We start from the raw sequence: 21,896 nt of genomic DNA, 5'->3' as shown, positions 1-21,896 counted from the left end.
AAGAAAAATTTAAATTGATTTTTTTAATCCATACCCGAAAGAAATTCTGATGAGTTATTTTTTTTTGCCCCGTGATATTTTCTCAAAGTAATTTTAGCCTTCAAATTTTAATCATAAGTTTATATAATAGGTATTTTATAACAAAAATATTTCAAATTGTGTTAAAATAAAAAAAAATTACTTTTTAATATGAAAATTCAATTCCTTAAAAATTTTGAATCAATTAAACACTATTTTGAATCAATTGAATACTATTTTGAAATTACCGCTAAAAATTTGTTTTAAGCAACTAGCTCCTCTATTAGCAAAATTCCAAACCAAAATACAAAATTTGTTTTGACTAGTTGTAATTAAATAGGTAGACAACTCATTCATATTTAATAAAAAAAAGAATTTATTAAAAATTTAAACAATATATTTATCTATTAATTCATGCGGATGTTAGTTTAAATGATAAACAAATAATTCATTTTATGTTTGGTAATTTTAAAAAAATAAGCATTAACGATTGATCATCTACTGAAAGTAAAATATGGATTTTTATCTGTCCATTAAAAGTGGGTCATGGGTCATGACAAGATCGCCATTGCGCACGCTTCTATTATCGATTGAACCATTCTGAATGTATATGTGTGTTAAGATATCATTATTAAGCTGGTAAAGGCAGAACCAGTGCTTGATTGCTCTTCTTCCAAGGTAGTAAATAAATAAGTGCTCTAATACTATTATTAAAATAGTATAAATTAATTTTAATAATTAAAATAAAACAAAAATGTGGTTAAAAAAAATAATAACAATTTTATTGATATGAACGAGGGAAATATATATAGATATATATATTATATATTCGGCCATTTTGCTAATATACAAGATAGCGAGCGAATAGGAAGAGAGTTTTAGTTTAGTCGTTTTATGCAGAGGTGGTGGCAGTAAAATCTGTAATTACAAGTGGAAGTGGACAAGCCCGATTGTCGTCCACGAGAAGAGTGTCATCAGGACGGAAATAATTAACGGCGTAAGCCGCGGTGATACGTCTTCTCCACGCTGACGATATACATACAAATAAATTAAAATGGCTGGTAATATGGGTATGGAACAATTGATTCCAATTGTTAATAAGCTGCAAGATGCTTTTACTCAACTTGGAGTATCTATGCAATTGGACCTTCCCCAAATTGCGGTTGTGGGTGGTCAAAGTGCGGGAAAGAGTTCAGTACTGGAAAATTTTGTTGGAAAGTAAGTCATGTATTCATATTTTATCAATAATTGTTTCACTTAATTTAACTGTCATCATTGTTATCTATATCTATTAAATTTATGTAGGTATGGAGGGCATTTCTATTGATTAAAAATCTTGTTCTTTTTCTTTCTCTTTCTCATAAAACTATCAGATCTTTATATTTAATACAAGGCGTGGCGATTAGAGTTACGTCGTAATTAAACTTTTGTTTTATAATTTAATCATAACATAACTATTAGTTATAATTAAAAGTCATTAATACGTATCTATATTTTAATAATTCGGTATCTGTGACATTTAATATAGATTTTTTTAATTAAACTCGACTAATGGTAAAGACATTATTACGGAGTACTCATATCTCTATCGGCAATATCGGCCAAAGTTTCATGACGTCAAGGCGCCCACTCGTGGTGGCCTGTCAATCGTTTTATTCGCTATTCAATATGTTTTTAATTCTACATAAATTAATAATATTTATTATTTTTTTTTATTTCATGTAAATGTATGATTAGAAAAATATTTTTATTTTCATTAAAAAATTCTTACTTTTTATTATAATAATTATTTAATTTTTTATTTTTTATTTTGAATTTTTTTTAATTATGTTTATTAATAAGAAATTATTACGTATAGAGACTTCCTGCCACGAGGATCAGGCATTGTAACAAGAAGACCTCTCATTTTACAACTCATCAACAGCTCTACTGGTGAGTCAGTCATATGATATCATAAAATAAATTTTTTTAGTAGTGATCATTAAACGAGTACTTTATGCAATTAATTATTTTTATTATTATTGTTATTATTATTACTACTACTATTATTTTTATTTACTTATCTATTTACGATTAAAGAAACTTAGAATTAACTTTGAATCAATCAATTTATTTTTATTTGATTAAAATTGTCAATGAAACTTCCGCTTTGATTATCATTCATTCATTATCTTACATCCTGGATGTTTCAAATATTTGATAATATAATTCATAAATATGTTTTAAGACTAATGAACCTAATGTCATGAAATAAAAGAAAAAACTTTATACTTATTTGTCAATTAATTTGTCATATATATAAACATAATTTATTATTATTATTACAGAATATGCCGAATTTTTACACTGTAAAGGCAAAAAATTTGTGGATTTTGATGAAGTTCGTAAAGAAATCGAAGCAGAAACTGATCGAGTTACAGGAAGTAATAAAGGAATATCAAATGTACCAATTAACTTGAGAGTATATTCACCAAATGGTATATTTGTTTTGTTAATTATTTTTTTTTTCCAATTTTTATTTAATTAATAAACAATTACTTAATAACAACCAACTATTTTACAGTATTGAATTTGACTTTGATTGATTTACCGGGTCTTACAAAAGTGCCAATTGGTGATCAACCAGCTGATATTGAAAATCAAATTAAAGGAATGATATTTCAATTTATAAAAAAAGAAAATTGTCTTATATTAGCAGTTACACCAGCAAATACTGATTTAGCTAATAGTGATGCTTTAAAGCTTGCCAAAGAAGTTGATATTCAAGGTTACTATATTTTTATCATTTAAACTTTATATATTTTATCTAAATAATTTAAAAATATATATATTTATTACAGGTGTTAGAACGATTGGTGTTATTACTAAGCTCGATCTTATGGACGAAGGTACAGATGCAAGAGATATTTTGGAAAATAAATTATTACCGTTACGACGAGGATATATTGGTGTTGTTAATCGAAGTCAGAAAGATATTGATGGAAGAAAAGATATTAAAAATGCATTGGCAGCTGAAAGAAAATTTTTCCTTAGGTATTTAATTAATCTTTTTTTTTCTCAACAAAATGTAATATTTAAAATTTTTATGAAAGTCATGTATTAATATAATATTTTAAATCAATTTTAGTCACCCGTCCTATCGACATTTGGCAGACAGATTGGGAACACCATATTTACAACGTGTCCTTAATCAACAATTGACTAATCATATTCGAGATACTTTACCTGCATTACGTGATAGATTACAAAAGCAACAGTTGGCATTGGAGAAAGATGTTGAACAATATAAACATTTCAGGCCTGATGATCCTGCTATTAAAACAAAAGCTATGTTACAGTAAGTTGATTAATGTTATGTTCATTTTATTATTTAACACTATTAATATATTTTTTATTATCTGTATTAACATAATAATTATAAATTAACGTAGTCTGAAATTATATTAGAGTCTTGGCATCTACTGGAATCAATTGTTTTGTATTTTTTCAGATCTATACAAATGTTTATGTAGGTATTTCATTTTCCGCGTTTGAATTTTTGTTTGACTATTTTAGTTTTTATTGTTTTACTTTATTGCATGATTTCTATTAATTTATTAAATCATTATTATTTCGTGTGTTATTTTATTTTTCTTTAATACCAGATACTGCTTTTATATTCCTTTAAAAAAAAAAAAAAACAAAGAAAACAACAAATTTTAATGATACCAAGGCTCTTAGCTTAAAATATTAAACATAATTTGAAAAAAAAAAATGTTAACCAATTATAATAATTGTTTTTAAAGGATGATTCAACAACTGCAATCAGATTTTGAGAGAACTATTGAAGGTTCTGGATCCGCTCAAATAAATACGATGGAATTGAGTGGTGGTGCTAAAATAAATCGTTTATTTCATGAAAGATTTCCTTTTGAAATTGTTAAAATGGAATTTGATGAAAAAGAACTACGTAGAGAGATTGCATTTGCAATCAGAAATATTCATGGTAATTTAAATCAATAATTAAAAAAAAAAAAAAAAAAAAAAAAAAATTACTAGTTTTATAAATAAAAAAAAAATTTTTAATATTATTTTAGGTATTAGAGTGGGACTTTTCACTCCTGATATGGCTTTTGAAGCAATTGTAAAGAAACAAATAAATAGGTTAAAAGAACCCAGTTTAAAGTGTGTTGACCTAGTCGTGCAAGAACTTAGTAATGTTGTGCGCATTTGTACAGATAGGGTAAGTCTATATTGTGAATAAATAAATAATATAAATTAATTGACATAAAATAAATATATTAAAAGTTTAATTGACATTAAAACAATTTGTAGATGTCACGTTATCCTAGATTAAGAGAAGAAACTGAGCGAATAATTACAACTTATGTTAGACAACGAGAACAGCTTTGTAAAGAACAACTTATTCTTCTTGTTGATTGCGAGTTGGCTTATATGAATACCAATCATGAAGATTTCATCGGTTTTGCCAAGTAAGAAAAAATTATTATTATTATTATTTTTTTTCACTGTTCAATAATTCTATAGCTTAGGCATAGAATGTTTATTTAATTATCGCCGCTTTTTTATATTTTCTCTAACTTATTTTTTATTGATACGTGAACCATTAAATTATTATTTATTTATTAAATTTATCTTTTATGTTTGTTTTATTGTTTTTAATTCAAGTAGATATGTTTGATGTAAAAAATTTGACTAAATGTTATTTTTTCACGCTTGATATTCAATATTATTCTACTGCATCCATAATATTATACTATCCATAACTCGTAAATAATCGATACATAACGAGTGGATTAAATTATTATTTTTTTTTTTTATTTAGTGGTAATCCTAATTAAATGTATTAAATATTAATTATTATTTTTATTGTTCAGCGCTTTGCTTGTTAAATAGTTTAAAAATTGCTTTAATTTGATAACGATTGATAATGAATAAAAAAAAAAATAATTAAAATTGACAAAAAGAAAAATTAACACCATTGCATTATGATTAAGCACTTGCACTAGAATCAAAATAATCACTTTCTCATATTTATAATATACACATGCATAAATTTGTAATAAATCATAACGATTTGTTATTATTAATTTTAATTTTAAAAGCTCTTGAAATTAGTTATGATTTTTATTTAGACTTTTTTTTTATTTTCATGTTTGAAAATTATTATTATTTTTATTTTTAATTTGCATTTCTTTGCTGTCAAAAATAATTCATTATTTTTTTATTTATCTATCTAAATTTTATATATTTTTCATATTTCGCTATGCGTTAAAATCGTCATAAATAAAAACAATTATTTAATTATATTGGCAGCGCGGCCGCCAGTATTTATAATTCAAGGTAAGAAAACATCAACATCAATCGCAAAGAAATAATATTTATTTTATTTTTATTTTCTTATCTTTACTAATAATTTAATTTTTAGTTTTACTCTTTTATTTTCATGTTTTTTTTTTTTTTTTATTTTTTATTTTCATAATCATACATATTTTCATGAATAGTTGAAGCTTATTTTTAAAATTTGTATTGATTAATAATATCATTAAAGCGAATTCATACCAACATGAACAACAAAAAATCATTGAAACTGTTATAGTTAAATTTATTTAGTTGGATCTAGTAACTAATTGATTTAAATATTTATTTGCTTTATTTTTTTTTTTGTTCGCATAGAAATTATTTTTATGCATTAAAATTTATGAATTTTGCTGATAGTCAAAGAAAAAAAATTATTAAAAAAAAAAAAAAAAAAAAGAAACAGCATTTTAAAATAAATAATTTTAATGCTAAAAAATAATTAATTTTATTATTATTATTTAAAATTTTCATTATTATTATTATTATATAAATAATTATTTTTTAAAAATTAAAGTCTAATAAAATAATAAAAATAAATTTGATATGTTTTAGCGCACAACAATCTTCTGAAAATGCTGTTAAAGCTGGACGTCATACACTTGGCAATCAAGTTATTCGTAAAGGATACATGTGTATTCATAATTTAGGTATTATGAAAGGTGGTTCAAGAGATTACTGGTTTGTTTTGACATCTGAAAGTATTTCTTGGTTCAAAGATGAAGAGGTAATCAAATTTTTTAAATGTAATATTATTTATTATTGAAAAATAGTCTACTGTTAAAAATTTTACCGATTTTCAAACACAATTGCCATGAAAATTTAATAAAATATATTAATTTTACATAAATATCGATTTGTTCAGATCTAAAAAAAGTAAAGTATATATTTAATAAAAATTCAATGTGATTATTTAAAAATAAATGTTCTATTTACCTAATCAAGATATTGAGTTAGATTTTAGTTCAAAAAATTTTTTAAATACAGTTTTAACTTTTTTTTTTAAACTTTCATTAATTTTTAATGATTGTAACTATATTAAAGTCTTGCTATAAAATTTTAAATATTTAAAAACTAATTATAAAAGAAAAAAAAATAATTTTCAATTAGAATTACTATCACCTTTAAAATGAATTTTAGTTAAAATTAATTGACTTATGAACGAAAAAAAAAAATAATCATTGAAACAAAGTAAATTAATTTACATTGTGGTTTTAATTTTTATGACATTTATGACTTGACATTTGAAGTAATGTAAGAATAACGTATATACATATGTTAAATTATAATCATATTTATATTGTCTATTTCTAACCGATTTGAACTTGTTAAAAACTTAAAGCCGTTCGTTTTAAAGAAAAATTTAAAAAATGTACGTTTAAATTAAATTTAAATAAATTTTTAGGAACGTGAAAAAAAATACATGTTGCCATTGGATGGATTAAAACTTCGTGATCTTGAACAAGGATTTATGTCAAGACGTCATTTATTCGCGCTATTTAACCCCGAAGGTCGCAATGTTTATAAAGATTATAAGCAACTTGAGCTTAGTTGTGAAACTCAAGACGATGTTGATTCTTGGAAAGCGTCTTTCTTACGGGCTGGTGTCTATCCTGAAAAATCAACTGAACAGGCTAATGGTGATGGCGAGGTAATTATAACTTACTATTCTATAATAACTTTTATTTTTTCTATCGATTTATACAGGTAATTTAGTAACTAAGAAGAAAAATTTTTTTTTTCTTATTTTTTATCAAACTGTCATTCATTTTTAAATTAAATTTTGTATTATTCATATTATTTTAGGATAAAAAAATTTTGGTGAGTCGTAATTAAAGCGTATGTGAATTGAATAACTTATTCTGAAAAATAACCGTGTGACAATGATTTTTTCTTTAAAAAATTAATTTGCCAATACTTAATATCCATGGTGGCCACATTTCTGGAAAACCAGGAAATTTCAGGGAATTATAAATATACTGGAGAAGTCAGGGAATTTCGTCAGAAAGATGAAAAAATTTTCACTTTTCTTTTTCTTGACTGAAAAAATTCGACAAATTTTGTTTTCCGTCAAAACTGTTCAGAAAGTGACGCGGTGCGAATGCGATTGTAATACTATCTTGAAAAAAACTTATTAGAAATTAATTCCAATAGCGAAAAAACGAAGCAGTTAGAATTAAAAAGGCTGTTAGAAAAAAAAAGTCTTAGTAGAAATTAATCGTCAAGATCTTCAAGCTATTAACATCCATATTGACAAGTTAAGAAACCTAAAACATTAAATGTATGCATAAGTATAGAACTAATAAGTTTCACTATATTTATTATTGACGTACTTCATTAATACTTTATTAATATTCTATAAAATGTCCTTATTTCTGAAATTTATTCTAGTGAAAATGAAAAAAAAATGAACATTGACAAATAATGAAATAAAGTTTCATTAAACGACAATGGATGATTATTGATTAAACTGATTTATACCATTTTATTTTAAATTGAAGAAATATTTCCAATGATTTCAAATTACTAGATACAGTCAGGGAATTTTTGAATAATTTGACTGGAATACTTGGAAAAGTTAGGGAATTTCAATCTCAAAAATATGTGGCCATCATGATATCTAATAATTGATTTTTTTTTTTTTTTTTTTTTTTTTTTTTGAGAAAATAAAATTTTGAAAAAAGAAAATAAAGTAATAGATTGTGATTTTCATTATTTTAAAAGCCGCATGTATTCATTTTCCATTTAAAAACGAGTGAATTAATTCCAAGTGTTATTATTTATTTTATTATTAAAATTAACATTTGTTTTATTTAAAAACTTTAAACACCTAAAGGAAGGATATGAGGTTTGTAAAATTTGATCAAGTTGCCAGTGATCTCATCAATTAAAAGAAAACACTAATACACATGCAACAAAAATAATGTTTATTGATACACCGCTTTAAGAAAAGGAGAGAAATTAATTTTTTTTCTTATGTACTCGGCTAGCACTTACATATGTATATGTATATATATTATACAGAGCAATTAGTGCTTAACTACACAACTTTAAACACACAACACATGTATATGTTTTTTTTTATTTACTAATTTATATTATGTTAATTAATTATAAATATGAATTTATTTTAATGATTAAATATTAATATTCAAAGGGTGGTAGTGAAGGTCAATCTTCAATGGACCCTCAATTGGAACGTCAAGTTGAAACGATAAGAAACTTGGTCGATTCATACATGAAAATAGTTACAAAAACTACTCGTGATCTTGTTCCAAAAACAATAATGCATTTAATAATCAATAATGCCAAGGATTTTATAAATGGAGAATTATTAGCGCATCTATATGCCAGTGGTGATCAGGTAAATTAAATTTTAATTCAAATAAATAAAAATTGTTGATTAAAAAGACTAATTCATTTATTGATATTAATTTGATAACTTTTAAGGAGGTTCGACCGAATCTAATGTAAAAAAGATTTTCTAACTTTAAGATTTGAAACTTAGTATGCATGTAAAGAAGTACTTTATCTATATATTCTCAAAATTTGAATATGATCCACCGTCTAGTTTTTTAGAAAAAAAGATTTAAAAATGACGTTTTTAAAGTTCTTATACACAAGCTCTGATGGCGGACAAGCTCCCGTCATGACTTGTTCGATTATTTTCATTATTAAACTCCAAAGTTTGAGAAATAAAAAACCACATGCCATAAACTTGAATATTTTTGGAATATGATAAGATTTTAACGATATAGTGTTACCGTTGTAGTTATTTAAATAATTCAAGTTAAACTTTATTATTTAATCTTGTTCATCGACAGAGATATATATTATTGAGGGTTTGGCAACATCGCAGAATTTTCATAACTATCAGAAGAATTTAGCAAACAAAAAAAATCAAACACTACTTTGACTCACTAATGTTGGTCGAACCTTCTTAAAAGTCAGTAGAGTCCAGTAGACCCAAAGCGATTTTAAACTTCAAAAAAGATATTTTACAATTTTTCGGATAACTCAATACTTACAAAAACATTTTCAAAATACCAATCACGATTTCTTCTTGATAACTTTCAAATTTATGATAAAAAATTTTTACTTCATTTACTAAAAAATTTATACTTTTTAGGTGATCAAATTTTGTTTATTGATTTTATATCAAAGCACATTTATTTTTCAAAAGTTATCCTTTTTTTTGTCGTAACTATTTAATAACATCTCTGTTAAATTTAAAGTATAAATGTTGTGTAGTTTTAATCCTAGGGATTCTTTGTGACTTTTATGATTTACGCTGGAAGTGTAACCGCTGGGAGATAATTTTGTTAATGAAAAAATAATATATATTTTTAGTCTTCTATGATGGAAGAATCACCAGAAGAAGCTCAGAAACGAGAAGAAATGTTGAGAATGTATCATGCATGCAAAGAAGCCTTACGTATAATTGGAGATGTATCAATGGCAACAGTATCAACACCCGTGCCACCACCAGTGAAAAATGATTGGCTTGCATCGGGTGAAAATCCAAGGTAAAGTAATAACATACAATAAATTAAATTTTAAAAACTCTACATAACAACATACAATTATAAAATTAAATCATTCACTGCCTTCTCCATACTGTTTATTATTTGTCTTTGCTACAAACTATCAAACGTCAATGAGACAGTTATGGGTAAGATCACACGTTATTTAATCCTGTTTTAAAACACCCATTAGTAGAAATCTTTCACAAATAATTTAGATTTTTTTTTTTTTGTAACACCAATAACAGTAAATCAAGAGTATATATTACAGTCGGACCTCGTTATAAGACTACGAGTTTTAAGACTTTTCCCTTCAATTTGTAAAAACTCGCTCAGAACGCTTCCCCACCAACAACCCTATAAAAATTTTGTGCCGAAACCTCGCTATAAGACTAACAAACAGTACGACTAAAATTAAGATAAAATGTACATACGTATAGATTGTAGATTAAGTAATTTGTTTTGATAAAGGAGTCTTAAAATTTCGTGGTTTCACATAATTAATTAAGAGAAAAGAACGACGAACTTCTGTTTATCTATAATTATAAATGCAATAGATTCATTGTATAGTAGAGTAGAATTAAATAGAATACATAAATAAAACACAAAAGGGTGATAGTCTTATAGCGAGGCTTGGGCGCAAACACTGTTAGGCACAATAGTGGGGGAACCTTAATTTTAAGCATTTTTTTCCCTGCAGCCCCGAACTAGTTTTATAACGAGGTTCGACTGTAATCAATCAGAAATACTAACATATATTTATTACTGTTCTAGATTATCACCACCATCACCAGGAGGACCGAGACGGGGTGTAACTCAACCTCCACCACCAGCTAGTTCACGAGCACCACCACCAGTACCAGCAGGTGGTCGACCGGCTCCAGCTATTCCCAACCGGCCTGGACCTGGTGGCCCACCACCATCACGTGGAACACCCGGGCTTCCACCTCCACTAATTCCATCGTGAGTATTCAAAAAAATTTATTTTATGTATATATATTTTAGAGTGAGTCAAAAAAATCGAATATTTTTTTTTTTTTTTTTTTTTTTTTTTTTACTCGCTACACAGAAAGATTGATTGTTAGGCACATTTAAAAACTTTCACCAAAAATGAGCTTTTAATTTCAATAGGAAGGCCCTCCGCAATACAGTTTTTGATTTTTTCTTTAGATCATTAGAAAAAAATTCATATCTCACTCATTAATTGAACGTACAGCAAAAAATGGTATACTTTTTTGTGGGAAGTTGAACGCTCTATAAAAAAGGTTTCTTACATTTTTATCGTAAATCTCACCATTTAAAAAATATTGAAGATTGAAAATTGATTATTTTAAGACTCATTTGTATTTTGCGTATGAATTTTTTAACTCGTAAACAAATAAGGATTATGAAATAGACAATGCATATTTCTCTAGGAAATTAAATGCTCTACAAAAATGGTCTCTTATGCTTAGCCGATTAAATTAAGCGTTAAAAATATATTCATCATCAAACTTTAATGCATACGGATCTTAACAGTTTTTAATAACTAATTTGGAAATTTTAAATTTAATTTATCAGATCTGAGAAAATTTATACAAATTTAAGTTTTTCCCAACAGAGAAATACTTCAAACTATATTTCAAGTTCTTTTAAAAAAAGAAATCGTACATAATTAATCGCTTATAGAGTCAATAATTCATCAATCTCCGAAAAACATAACGTTTTCCTTATGAATATATAATGAAACGTTTTAGTATTACAAAAAAAAAACAATATTTACAGTAGGATCTCGTCATAAGACCATTAGTTTCTCTTTCAAACTATCGTAATACTTATCTGGTTTGTAAAAAAGACAAAATGATAGTCTTATAACGAGGTCCGACTGTAATTAGTCATAAGAAAGTTTTTTATTTTAATTATCAGCTGAATTATAAATTTTTAGACGACTATTTTATTTTTATACGCAATTATAAAAAGTATTTATTTATGCAAGTAGAGTAATTTTTCCGATGTTCTTTAACAATTTGTAAAAACAAACGAAGATCAATTTTTTATTTCATTATAAAGTTTTTCGAAATAATGAATAATTGACTCTAAGCAACAAATGATGTACGATTTTTTCTTTTAAAAAAAACTTGAAATATAGTTTAAAGTATTTCTCTGTTGGGAAAAATTTTAATTTATACAAATTTTCTCAGAACTGATAAATTAAATTGAAGGTTAAAATAATCAAACTTCAATCTTCAATATTTTTTTTCTCGCCTCCGGACGGAAAGCGTCTTCGTCCCGCTGTGCAAAACGAAGTTGTCACTTTCCGCCTCCGTCGACGCGAAAAATAATATACACTCCTCGGGAAGTAAATAAGAAAGCCTCAGATCACATGTTTGTTGACCTCGGCTTCACCTCGGCGACAATTGCATGTGATCTGAGACATTTCTTACTTTACTTCCCTAGGTATGTAATATACTATACATGGTGAAAGTTACGATCAAAATGTAAGAAACCTTTTTTGTCGAGCGTTCAATTTCCCACAAAAAAGTATACAACATTTTGCTGCGCGATCAATTAATGAGTGAGATACGCATTTTTTTCTAATGGTCTAAGGAAAATATCAAAAGCTGTAATGCGGAGGACCATCCTATTGAAATTAAAAGCTCATTTATGATGAGAGTTTCTAAATGTGCCTAGCAATCAATCTTTTTGTGTAGCGAGTAAAAAAAAAATAATCGATTTTTTTGACACACCCTTTTATGTATATTTTTTTTTATCCTTTATATCACAAATGTCCACGTGAAAGCATAATAAATAATGTCCTTGATTTCGGCACTGTGCTTGATTTAAAAAAAATTTTTTTATTATATAATAATAAAAATAATAAAACATTTCGCGGGTCATTTTGGGTTTTGGTGCTAACATCACTTTCTATTGCAGGCGCCGACAATAAGTCTTCGCACTAACACAAGTCCTTTCTCTACTAATCAGTATACCCGTTGCATTTATCTAATCAACATTAAGATTTTGAAATTTCAAAAAAAATTGTAATAACTTTTTTTTTATATCCTATTACTATTTTTTTTGTTCTATTCAACCATTCATTTGTTCGCTACATTTTTAATTTTAATTGGGATAAACAATAATTAATAATAATAATAATGATTATTATTATTATTGTTATTTATATTATATATAATGGAATTTTACTTAATAATAATAAGTACAAAAATATATGTACAATAAACAGAGTTTATAAGTATTTGTTCCTATGATAAAAATTAGGTCCAGCGATACAAAATAATAATTATAATTAGGACCTGTTAGAAATATCATATGTTTCATTTATATATATATATATATGTACTTTTTTTCTTTTTTATATAATTTTTTTTTAACCCCATGATGAATTGCAAGATAAATAAAGTAGACGAAAAATGCTATTACAATACTAAAGCTTAAAAAATAATTTAAAATAAAAAAAAAAGTTAATTCACTTACTAACAGCATGACAGATTTAAAATACGAATTTTTTTCATAACTATTATTGCTTTTTTATAAAACGAAGTGCTTAAATTTTATTATTTATTATTATTACTTTTTTTTTTTTTTAATTACAAAAAGTACACTTTTTTTTTTCTTTTCAAAGAATTAAATATTTTTATTTATAATAAAAAAAAAATCATATGTCGGTGCCTGCATTGAGCTTGTATAGAATCTGTATATTTATAATATTTTATTGGCTTAAATTTTTTTAATGTTGTATTGCTCAATCTAAATCAAAATTCGATTAATATATATATATTAGGGTAATTAAAAAAAAACCGACTATTTTTTTTATTTCGAGTCTTGTGAAAATTTGTTGGCTTACGATGTTTCAAGAAGCCTCTCCAAAAATCAGCTCGCTAAAAAATTTTCAAGAGGTTGCCGACAATTTTTAGAAAAAAAAATATCAAAAATGATTGAAATTTGGATTTTTTACTTCTAAAATTTTTTTTTCTCGTGACAACAATAGTTTATATTTGTAAAATTATGTCCATGCTGAAAATTTCAGCCCAAAATTTAAATATTTGAACGACGCTCAAGAATTTTGAATATTAATTGATAATATGTAACTAATACTTTGAATTTTTTTATAATTCAAATATTGTCATTTCACTAAAATATAACTTCTGCATAACTAAAAATATACAGGACAGGCTTAAACAATAAAATTTGGTAAATTTTGAATAAGCAAAAAAACCTAAAAATTGAATTAAAAAATAAAAAAGTATGTAAATAACTTATTATTTATATTTCTCGGGTTATATTTTCATTCATTGTCATGCAAATTGATGGTGAAAAAATTGAGAAGCTTTATTATTAATATTCAAGGGTCGCTCGAAAACGTTCAAAAGACAGCACTCGGAAACATTCAAAATTCTTGAGCGAGGTTTAAATATTTAAATTTTAGGCTTAAATTTTCAGCGGAGTCATGATTTCACAAATATAAACTATTGCTGCCACGAGAAAGAAAAAAATTTAAAATAAAAATTCCAAATTTCAATCATTTTTGGCATTTTCAAAATTCGTGAGCGACCTCTTAAAATTTTTTATCGAGCTGATTTTTGGAGAAGCTTTTTAAAATAAGGTAAATCCGCAAATTTTCATAAGAGACTCGAAAAAAAAATAGTCAGTTTTTTTAAGTTCACTCTAATATATACATACATATATATAAAGAAAGAAACGATGCATTACTTTGGGTGATTTTACAGTGATAGAAAAAAAGCATAAAGTAAAATAAACACTCAAGATTACGAATTATTATAAAATAAATTTCTTAAAGCAATATAAATATTAAAATAAAATAAAAAATTATTTAAAAAAAAAAAAAAAAAAAAAAAAAAGAGCATAGCTGAAAGTTTATACGTGGTGTGTTTAGTCGAGGAGGTATCCAACAAAGAGTGACTCAAGCCGCGACACAAGCTGCTGCTAATGCCGCTGTGAACGAGCTGATGGATGCATTCAGGATCAAGTAAATAAACGCAATACGATGGCTTTTAACATAATTAATAAATGATTTAAAATTTTAATCGAAAAATATAAATGAACATAGTTAAAATTTCCACTTGTCGTAATAGACATGTTCTGCTAATTCTAATTTACATTTACGTATTACGGTAGACTATTCAGGGGAACTATTGAGAATGCACTAATACTTTATTTTTGTTTATTTATTTCATTTTTAATTTAATTTTTTTTAATTTTCTGTTCTTAAAAATATAACAAGTTTGCAAATAACTGCTATTTCTATTTGCATGTCTTCAAATTTAATTAATGGAGTAGGCTTCTTTTTTAATTTCGTTACTACAACTATAAATCCAAATAGCATTATATTTTCACAAAAATATGATTATTTAAATTTATTTATTTAGTTAATATCCTGAAAAGTCTACCAGATAGATAAACTTTAGTATTATTATCGTGTTTTAAATAATATTTACACTAATTGTGTTAAATAATTCCATAAGCATTTATTACAGTGTTATTAAAACACAAATTAAAAGGATGTATAAATTATTAAAAACAAAAAAAATTTATTGTAAAGAAAAAAAATAAATAATGCTGTCATGCTGTTAGACTTTCATGCTATAGTATATATAAATATATAAATTGTTCAAGTACATTACTAGAAAACAGTGTTGATAAACACTGAGAGCTACTATTCGCGTTAATCGGAATTTTATAATATTTTTGTTTTTATCAATCATGATTTTTTTTTTTACAATCATATTCTATTACATATACACAAATTTCTTCATATATTGATGTATTGTTATTGGAATTAATTCATCAATAGTTTATTTAAACAAAATATTATTAGAATATGTAATACATAAAACAGTGTTGCATTTAATATATTTAAACATACTTTAACTAATTGTATATGGGCATATATATAAATAGTTGGAATTAAATTAAATCAATAAAATTCAGTAAAAATAATATTTAATAAAAATAAAAATTAAATAATAAATTATTTTATTAATTCATACAGATTTTTTTTTTGCTGGGCCTAATATTTTTTTTATTGAAATCAATGATAATTTTACAAAATAAATTTTTTTTTTCATCCATTTAAATGTACATAAATTTCCGATTACGCATCAATGAATATTATAAAGAAATAAAAAAAAACAGATATAATTTATTTTCTGATGGAAAATGATAATAATAAATAAAAAAAAATAAATAAATGAGTGAAATGTTTCACTTTAATCAGATATGAATTATTGTAATGTTATTGTACAGTGAAAATTAGTACATCTATTGCATATATTCCATGCACTGGTATACCTGAGTTGATTAGATCGAATAGGAGAAAAAGACATTTAATAAAATAAATAATTACATTGCAAAGCTATAATTATAACGATAATTGTTGTTGCAAATTTACAATTACATTGTCATGTCCCACGTTTGCTAGCTGATAGTGTGCGTTGATATTAGTTTTTAAATTTTGACATTACGAGATATTATTTTATAAATAATAATGATTAAAAATGTCTAAGTAATTTGTAGGTACTAATTTTTAGTATGGGGCATAAAAAAAGCATATCAAGTAGCTAATTTTATGTGTATACTAATGCACTTTTTATTTTTATTTATTTTTTTATTTTTATTTTAATTAATATTTAACAACGAAAATCATTTTACTTTATTTAACAGGAGGTTATACTGAATTTAATTAATTAATTAATTATTTATAAATAAAAATGTAAAAATTTAGTAACATTATGATCTGATAAACCTTAGCAATAATAAAAGTATTAATTACGATTAAAAAAAAGAAACTTATTAATTAATTTATCAAATTAAATCATAACTTTTTTAAATGATATCAAGTAATACATCAAAGTATTTATTTTATTTTAATTTAAAATATTTTTAATTTAGTAGTATTTTCTTTTCTTTTTTTTTTTTTTTTAAACACTATAAATTTTTAGCTAAAATAAGCTGTGATATTTATTTTCGACTTGTCGTTATTTTATTATATTATATTCCGTATATAATGATAAATAAAAAAAAAATTTCAGTTTAACTTCCAGTAAAAAAAAAAAAAATAAAACTATGTTTAATAAATATAGCTATTACTTTATCATTATAGTTTTTCTTATTAAATTTAATTTTATAAATGGTGACATTGACAAGTCAATTAATCGAATATGAATTTAATAAATTTAATAAACTTAATGTTTGAATAAATAATAAAACTTTATGATATACATACACTTGCCTACTTTACATACAATAAAATAAAAAATAAAAAATTAATAAATATAAAATATGCAGTTGAAATTTTATGAGGCTGCAAACTCAATTAATATATTATTGTAATAGCTTCGTTATCATTGAAATATAATGCACTGAATCTATCACTTGCTTGAATAATTAACATAAGAAAAGAAAAAAAAATTATAAAAATATGTTTAAAGTTTAGTAGGTTATTAAATTCAAGATTTACTTAGTAGATATATAAATTTATACATATTAAAGTGATCGTAAAAATTAAATTTTTTTCAGGTACTCTTTAAAAAGTTTCTTTGCTGTATAAAAATATGAGGGATTTTTTTTTTAATTTATACCAAATGAAACTAACGCGTCACAAGATGATCAAAGTTTAATTTTCCATGAATCTGCAGTTTTTTTTAGAATATCTCCCAAAATATTCATATTCATAATTTTATTTATTTATTATTATTGTGCATATATTTATCATAAAAAAAAATTATTAAAAAATCATTATTTTAAAAATAATTCTAAAAATTTATCGTTAATGTTATCTGAGGGTGGCTTTAAGCTATATTTTATAAGGTTTTGATCAATTATTATAAAACACCTCGAAATATTAGGATTTTTTTTTTTGTTTTTTTTTTAAGAACTTTGTTTTTCCATTCTGTCATAATATACTACAGGAAAATTACTCGAATTGAAGTATTTAGGAAATAATTTTCGTAAAAAAATTTATGACAATTACTAATGATTTATCAGAATTTGATGTTTGGAATATTTTTGTAGGGATAAAGTTGATAGGATTTTATTGACTATATTTTTTTGTCTTGGATATTAAGACTTGTTACTTATAAAAAAATGTACCCTCAGGCAAAGAAAAAAAAATTTTCTTTTTCTCCACCCTAATATATATCTGTGTATATAATGATATATTTAAATCTTGAATTTAATAAAATTTTCCAAAATTGAATGACTAGATCTAAAAAAAATATTGTAGAAGATAATATTAACAGTTGAATAAAAAATTAGTAATTCAAGAGTATATATATATATATATCTATGAACATACATATATATTTATATATATTATAGTGATGAAAAAAATAGATTGTTAATGTAAAGGAATAAATTAAAAATTACTCGTTTGGTTTATTATTTTTTTTTTTTTTTAAGTTTTAAAAAACATTTCAAAATATTTTTTCTGAAAACAATGTATTTATTCATCGATAATGAAACACGCTTAGTAATTTATGGCAATGAAAAAAAAATAACTATTTCAAGCGATATAAACGCTTTCATTTGATAGCCTTACATTCCATGCACTGTGGAAGTTATTTAAATGTAATCAATCATTTATCAAATCGATTATAAAAACACGCGAAATAAAAGAGATAAAAAATATTTTAAATAAAAGGTTGTATTGTACGTGAAATTGTAAGTGATTTTATTATTATAGAGTTGATGAATACAACGGATAAAATGTTATCAGAATGAAAATATTTGAAAAAAACCATCATCGCCTTTTTTAAACGCGTATTATATAACGTTGATATTAAATAAAATGTAATAATAGCGAGATTTAACAACAATTAAACGTAGGATTATGGAAATAATTATAAGCATTACTTTGCAAAATCAGGTCATGCCTTGCTACGGAATATTCTCATTACGAGAAATTATCATCACTGTTTTTTGACAAGTCATTTTACTTTTTTTTTTTTTTTTCTTTTTTTGTACAATTAAAATTATTATAAATTGTTATTAAAATTACTTTAATCTTCTTATTGGTCTTTAATAAATTAAAATTTATATTTGTGAATTTAGTTATATAATTATTATTTAAAAATTCATAACACGAAGAATACGGACAAAATTGATTTTATTCAATATAAAGATATATATTTATGACAAATAAAAATAAAAATTTAAATAATTGAATCCTCTTTGAATTGAAAAATATAAAACCGCATATAACTTTATGTACTTATCAAATTTGTGCTGTTTAAAAGTAAAACGACTTGCCATACTTTTTATTGCAATATAAATGTGTACATAGAAAATATATGTTATAGAAGATATAAGTAAAATAAGAGATGAAAAATAACAAAAAAAAAAATAATAATAATAATAATAATAATTTAATCATTATGATGAATGTTTAAGTACGCATTTCTACTTGTAAATGTATTACCATTTCTTGAGTAGCACACTTGACTTTGTGACATCTATAAGACAGCGATTTTGAGTCTGTTTTTTGACATCGATAAGGCACCAAAATTTTGACAAAACAATCAGAAATTTTTGTCATAAAAAAAATATTTGCTCGAAAGACTTGACACAAACGGCGGCAAAAAGTAAATTATAAATAATTACCAAATAAGTCATCTGAACGACTCGTAAATTGAGATAACTTTTTTAAAACGGCAATAAGAACGCAATTTTTTTTATGACTCCTAAGACCAACATCTGTACATCTTATTTATATTAAACAAAAAGACTGAGACAAAATAAAATGTCTTATCTTTACACATCGTTATGACATCTTAAAATTGTCTCTGTGCTACTTGGGTTAGAGTAAAGAAATGTGAATTTGCATTCTATATTTTTATTCGTACCTATTTATAGTGATCATCCTTAATGTCCTTTTGTAAATTTTTTACTTTAAATTATCTGTTTTCATTTTTTGCATGGGATTTTTTATTTTTATTGCTTTTATGCTTGCGTTTGTTTTTAAGTAAAAGCTAGGGGTGTGCGAGTAGCGTTCGAATCAATTATTTTTCCACTCTTCGAAATTTGAACCAAATAATTAAAATTTTCAGTAGTTTCAAAAACTCGAATATTTAGTTCGAACTTCGAACATCAAACTCTTATTTAATTTTAAGATAAAGAATAAAAAATTTATTACAATAAGTAATGAATAATTCAAATTTTTTGGAATAATTCGAAAACTTACAAATAACTACGAATTATTTGGACACCCCTAGTAAATAATCTTCTTTTCTTTATTCTATATTATTTTCGTTTTTAATTTAATGCATCTTTGCTTTTTTTCTTCAATTTAAAAATTGATTTTTTTTTTTTATTTAAAAAATTATGTCAAAATTAATTTAAAGCTTTATTTCTATAAATATTTTTTATGTGTATCATTTAATTTATTTATAATATATATAAATATATTGTTATAGGCGCCCTGTACCCAATATTCCTCCCCGTATTCCTGATAGACCATACTCCGGCCGACTTAATTGAACTAAGGAATATATAATTTACCTGCCTAAATGCCAACATCGAGTGCTGTTTCAAGAATACCAACGAATACGATTAAATAAGTCAATTATTTAAGTTTAAATTTTCTTTTTAATTGAGAAAAAAAAAGAATTGTAGACATGAAAAAAATTTTTTCCGGCAGCTAGTTATTATTTTCACTTAAATTTAAAAATAGACATTATACTAAACCTCTAGTGATATAAACGTTAAAAATAATAAATGAAGAGAGTTACATAATGAAGACTGCAAGTAATTATAAATAATTCAGTGATTTTTTCCTTTTTTTTTGTCAATTATGTACAATTTTTTAAAATAACATCACTGCAGGATTTATAAGACAAGTATTATGGTATGCGATACTTGAATAATCAACTGAAAATGACTAATTAGTTGTGTTAAATACACGGATATATTATGGCTGTTTGTCAATTTTTTAAATTATCATTTATATTATTTTTTAAATTATATTAAGTAAGGTATAATAGTTAATTCAATAATTCACGATACATAGAATAGTTAATATTTAAATAATATTAAAAATGTACTTGATAGTAATTTACTATTTAGTATTGTCGACAATCACTGTAAATAAATACTTTGTATACTTATTAATAATTATTGTAATTATCTAAGCATTATTGTGGCTATCAGAAATTTAAAAATTAAAATTTTAAAAGATCAGTATTATAGCCATTTTTAAAAATAAAATAAAATATAATTAAGATTAACAATTTAAAAGCAAACCCAATTACCTCGATTGTAATAACGCTTATTTTTCATTAAAACGACGAATGTTTCTTTTTTTTTCTTTTTTTCTAATAACTAAGTTAAAAAAATTATAAGTGTACAATTTATATAAATAATTGTATTATATTTTCTATTGAACTTATTTCGATTTGTTGAAGCGTTAAGTGATTTACGCCACAATAAATCGATGATATTTAATTTACAGTAAAAAGAAAAATAATTTAATTTGTAAATTTTTAAAAATTATTATGAGCTGATGTAGATAAAAAGCGCAACAATTTTTGTATTAAAAATCAATTAAGTTTTTTAATTTAATATACAGCCAGACTGATTTAAATGATGAAAATAAAGAAATAAATAATTTTTCAAATTTAAAATTCGTTTTTTTTTCTTTTTTCCTTTGATTCAATAATAATTAGGGTAAGTAAATAAATTCCGTAAATAAATAATATTAATTAATCAAAATTCAATTTTTATTAAATTTTTGGTATTAAAAAAAGGTTATCTTACTTCTGTAAGCAATAAAGATATAAATTGAGTCATTTATTTGAGAAAAAAAGACCTTTTAGTTCCACGTCTTTTTGCGCACAAACTCACAAAAAAAGGCATAATATTCAATATTAATCAACCTCTATAACCTGTCAATTCGAATTTATCAATAATAAATTCAAAATTTATTATACATGTAAAACTACTGTACAGTTAATTTCTTTCAGATTTCAATTACTAGCAATAATT

At 24.1% G+C, this 21,896-nt stretch overlaps 1 protein-coding gene across 3 annotated transcripts; it reads left to right on the top strand.

The window, feature by feature from the left end:
• Nucleotides 1-391: 391 nt before the first annotated feature.
• LOC103571419 (dynamin) lies at nt 392-21,193 on the top strand. Of its 3 annotated transcripts, XM_014442631.2 has the most exons (16): nt 392-1,236; nt 1,877-1,950; nt 2,346-2,495; nt 2,582-2,785; nt 2,859-3,051; nt 3,146-3,355; nt 3,804-4,003; nt 4,095-4,240; nt 4,333-4,490; nt 5,932-6,103; nt 6,782-7,027; nt 8,534-8,740; nt 9,727-9,902; nt 10,674-10,862; nt 14,794-14,886; nt 20,330-21,193. In XM_014442631.2, exons 1-16 carry the CDS (start codon nt 1,073-1,075, stop codon nt 20,391-20,393), a joined length of 2,646 nt encoding a protein of 881 aa, XP_014298117.1. In that variant the 5' UTR covers nt 392-1,072; the 3' UTR covers nt 20,394-21,193. The 3 variants fall into 3 exon arrangements, with proteins under 3 accessions (XP_014298117.1, XP_014298118.1, XP_014298119.1); XM_014442632.2 differs by lacking the exon at nt 14,794-14,886 and having other exon boundaries at nt 393-1,236; nt 20,330-21,191; XM_014442633.2 differs by lacking the exons at nt 14,794-14,886; nt 20,330-21,193 and adding an exon at nt 12,813-12,983 and having other exon boundaries at nt 393-1,236.
• Nucleotides 21,194-21,896: the final 703 nt, after the last annotated feature.

Source organism: Microplitis demolitor, chromosome 7, assembly GCF_026212275.2.
Source record: "Microplitis demolitor isolate Queensland-Clemson2020A chromosome 7, iyMicDemo2.1a, whole genome shotgun sequence".
In the NCBI taxonomy this organism is placed as follows: domain Eukaryota; kingdom Metazoa; phylum Arthropoda; class Insecta; order Hymenoptera; family Braconidae; genus Microplitis; species Microplitis demolitor.
This window is presented reverse-complemented; position numbering and strand designations above follow the sequence as displayed.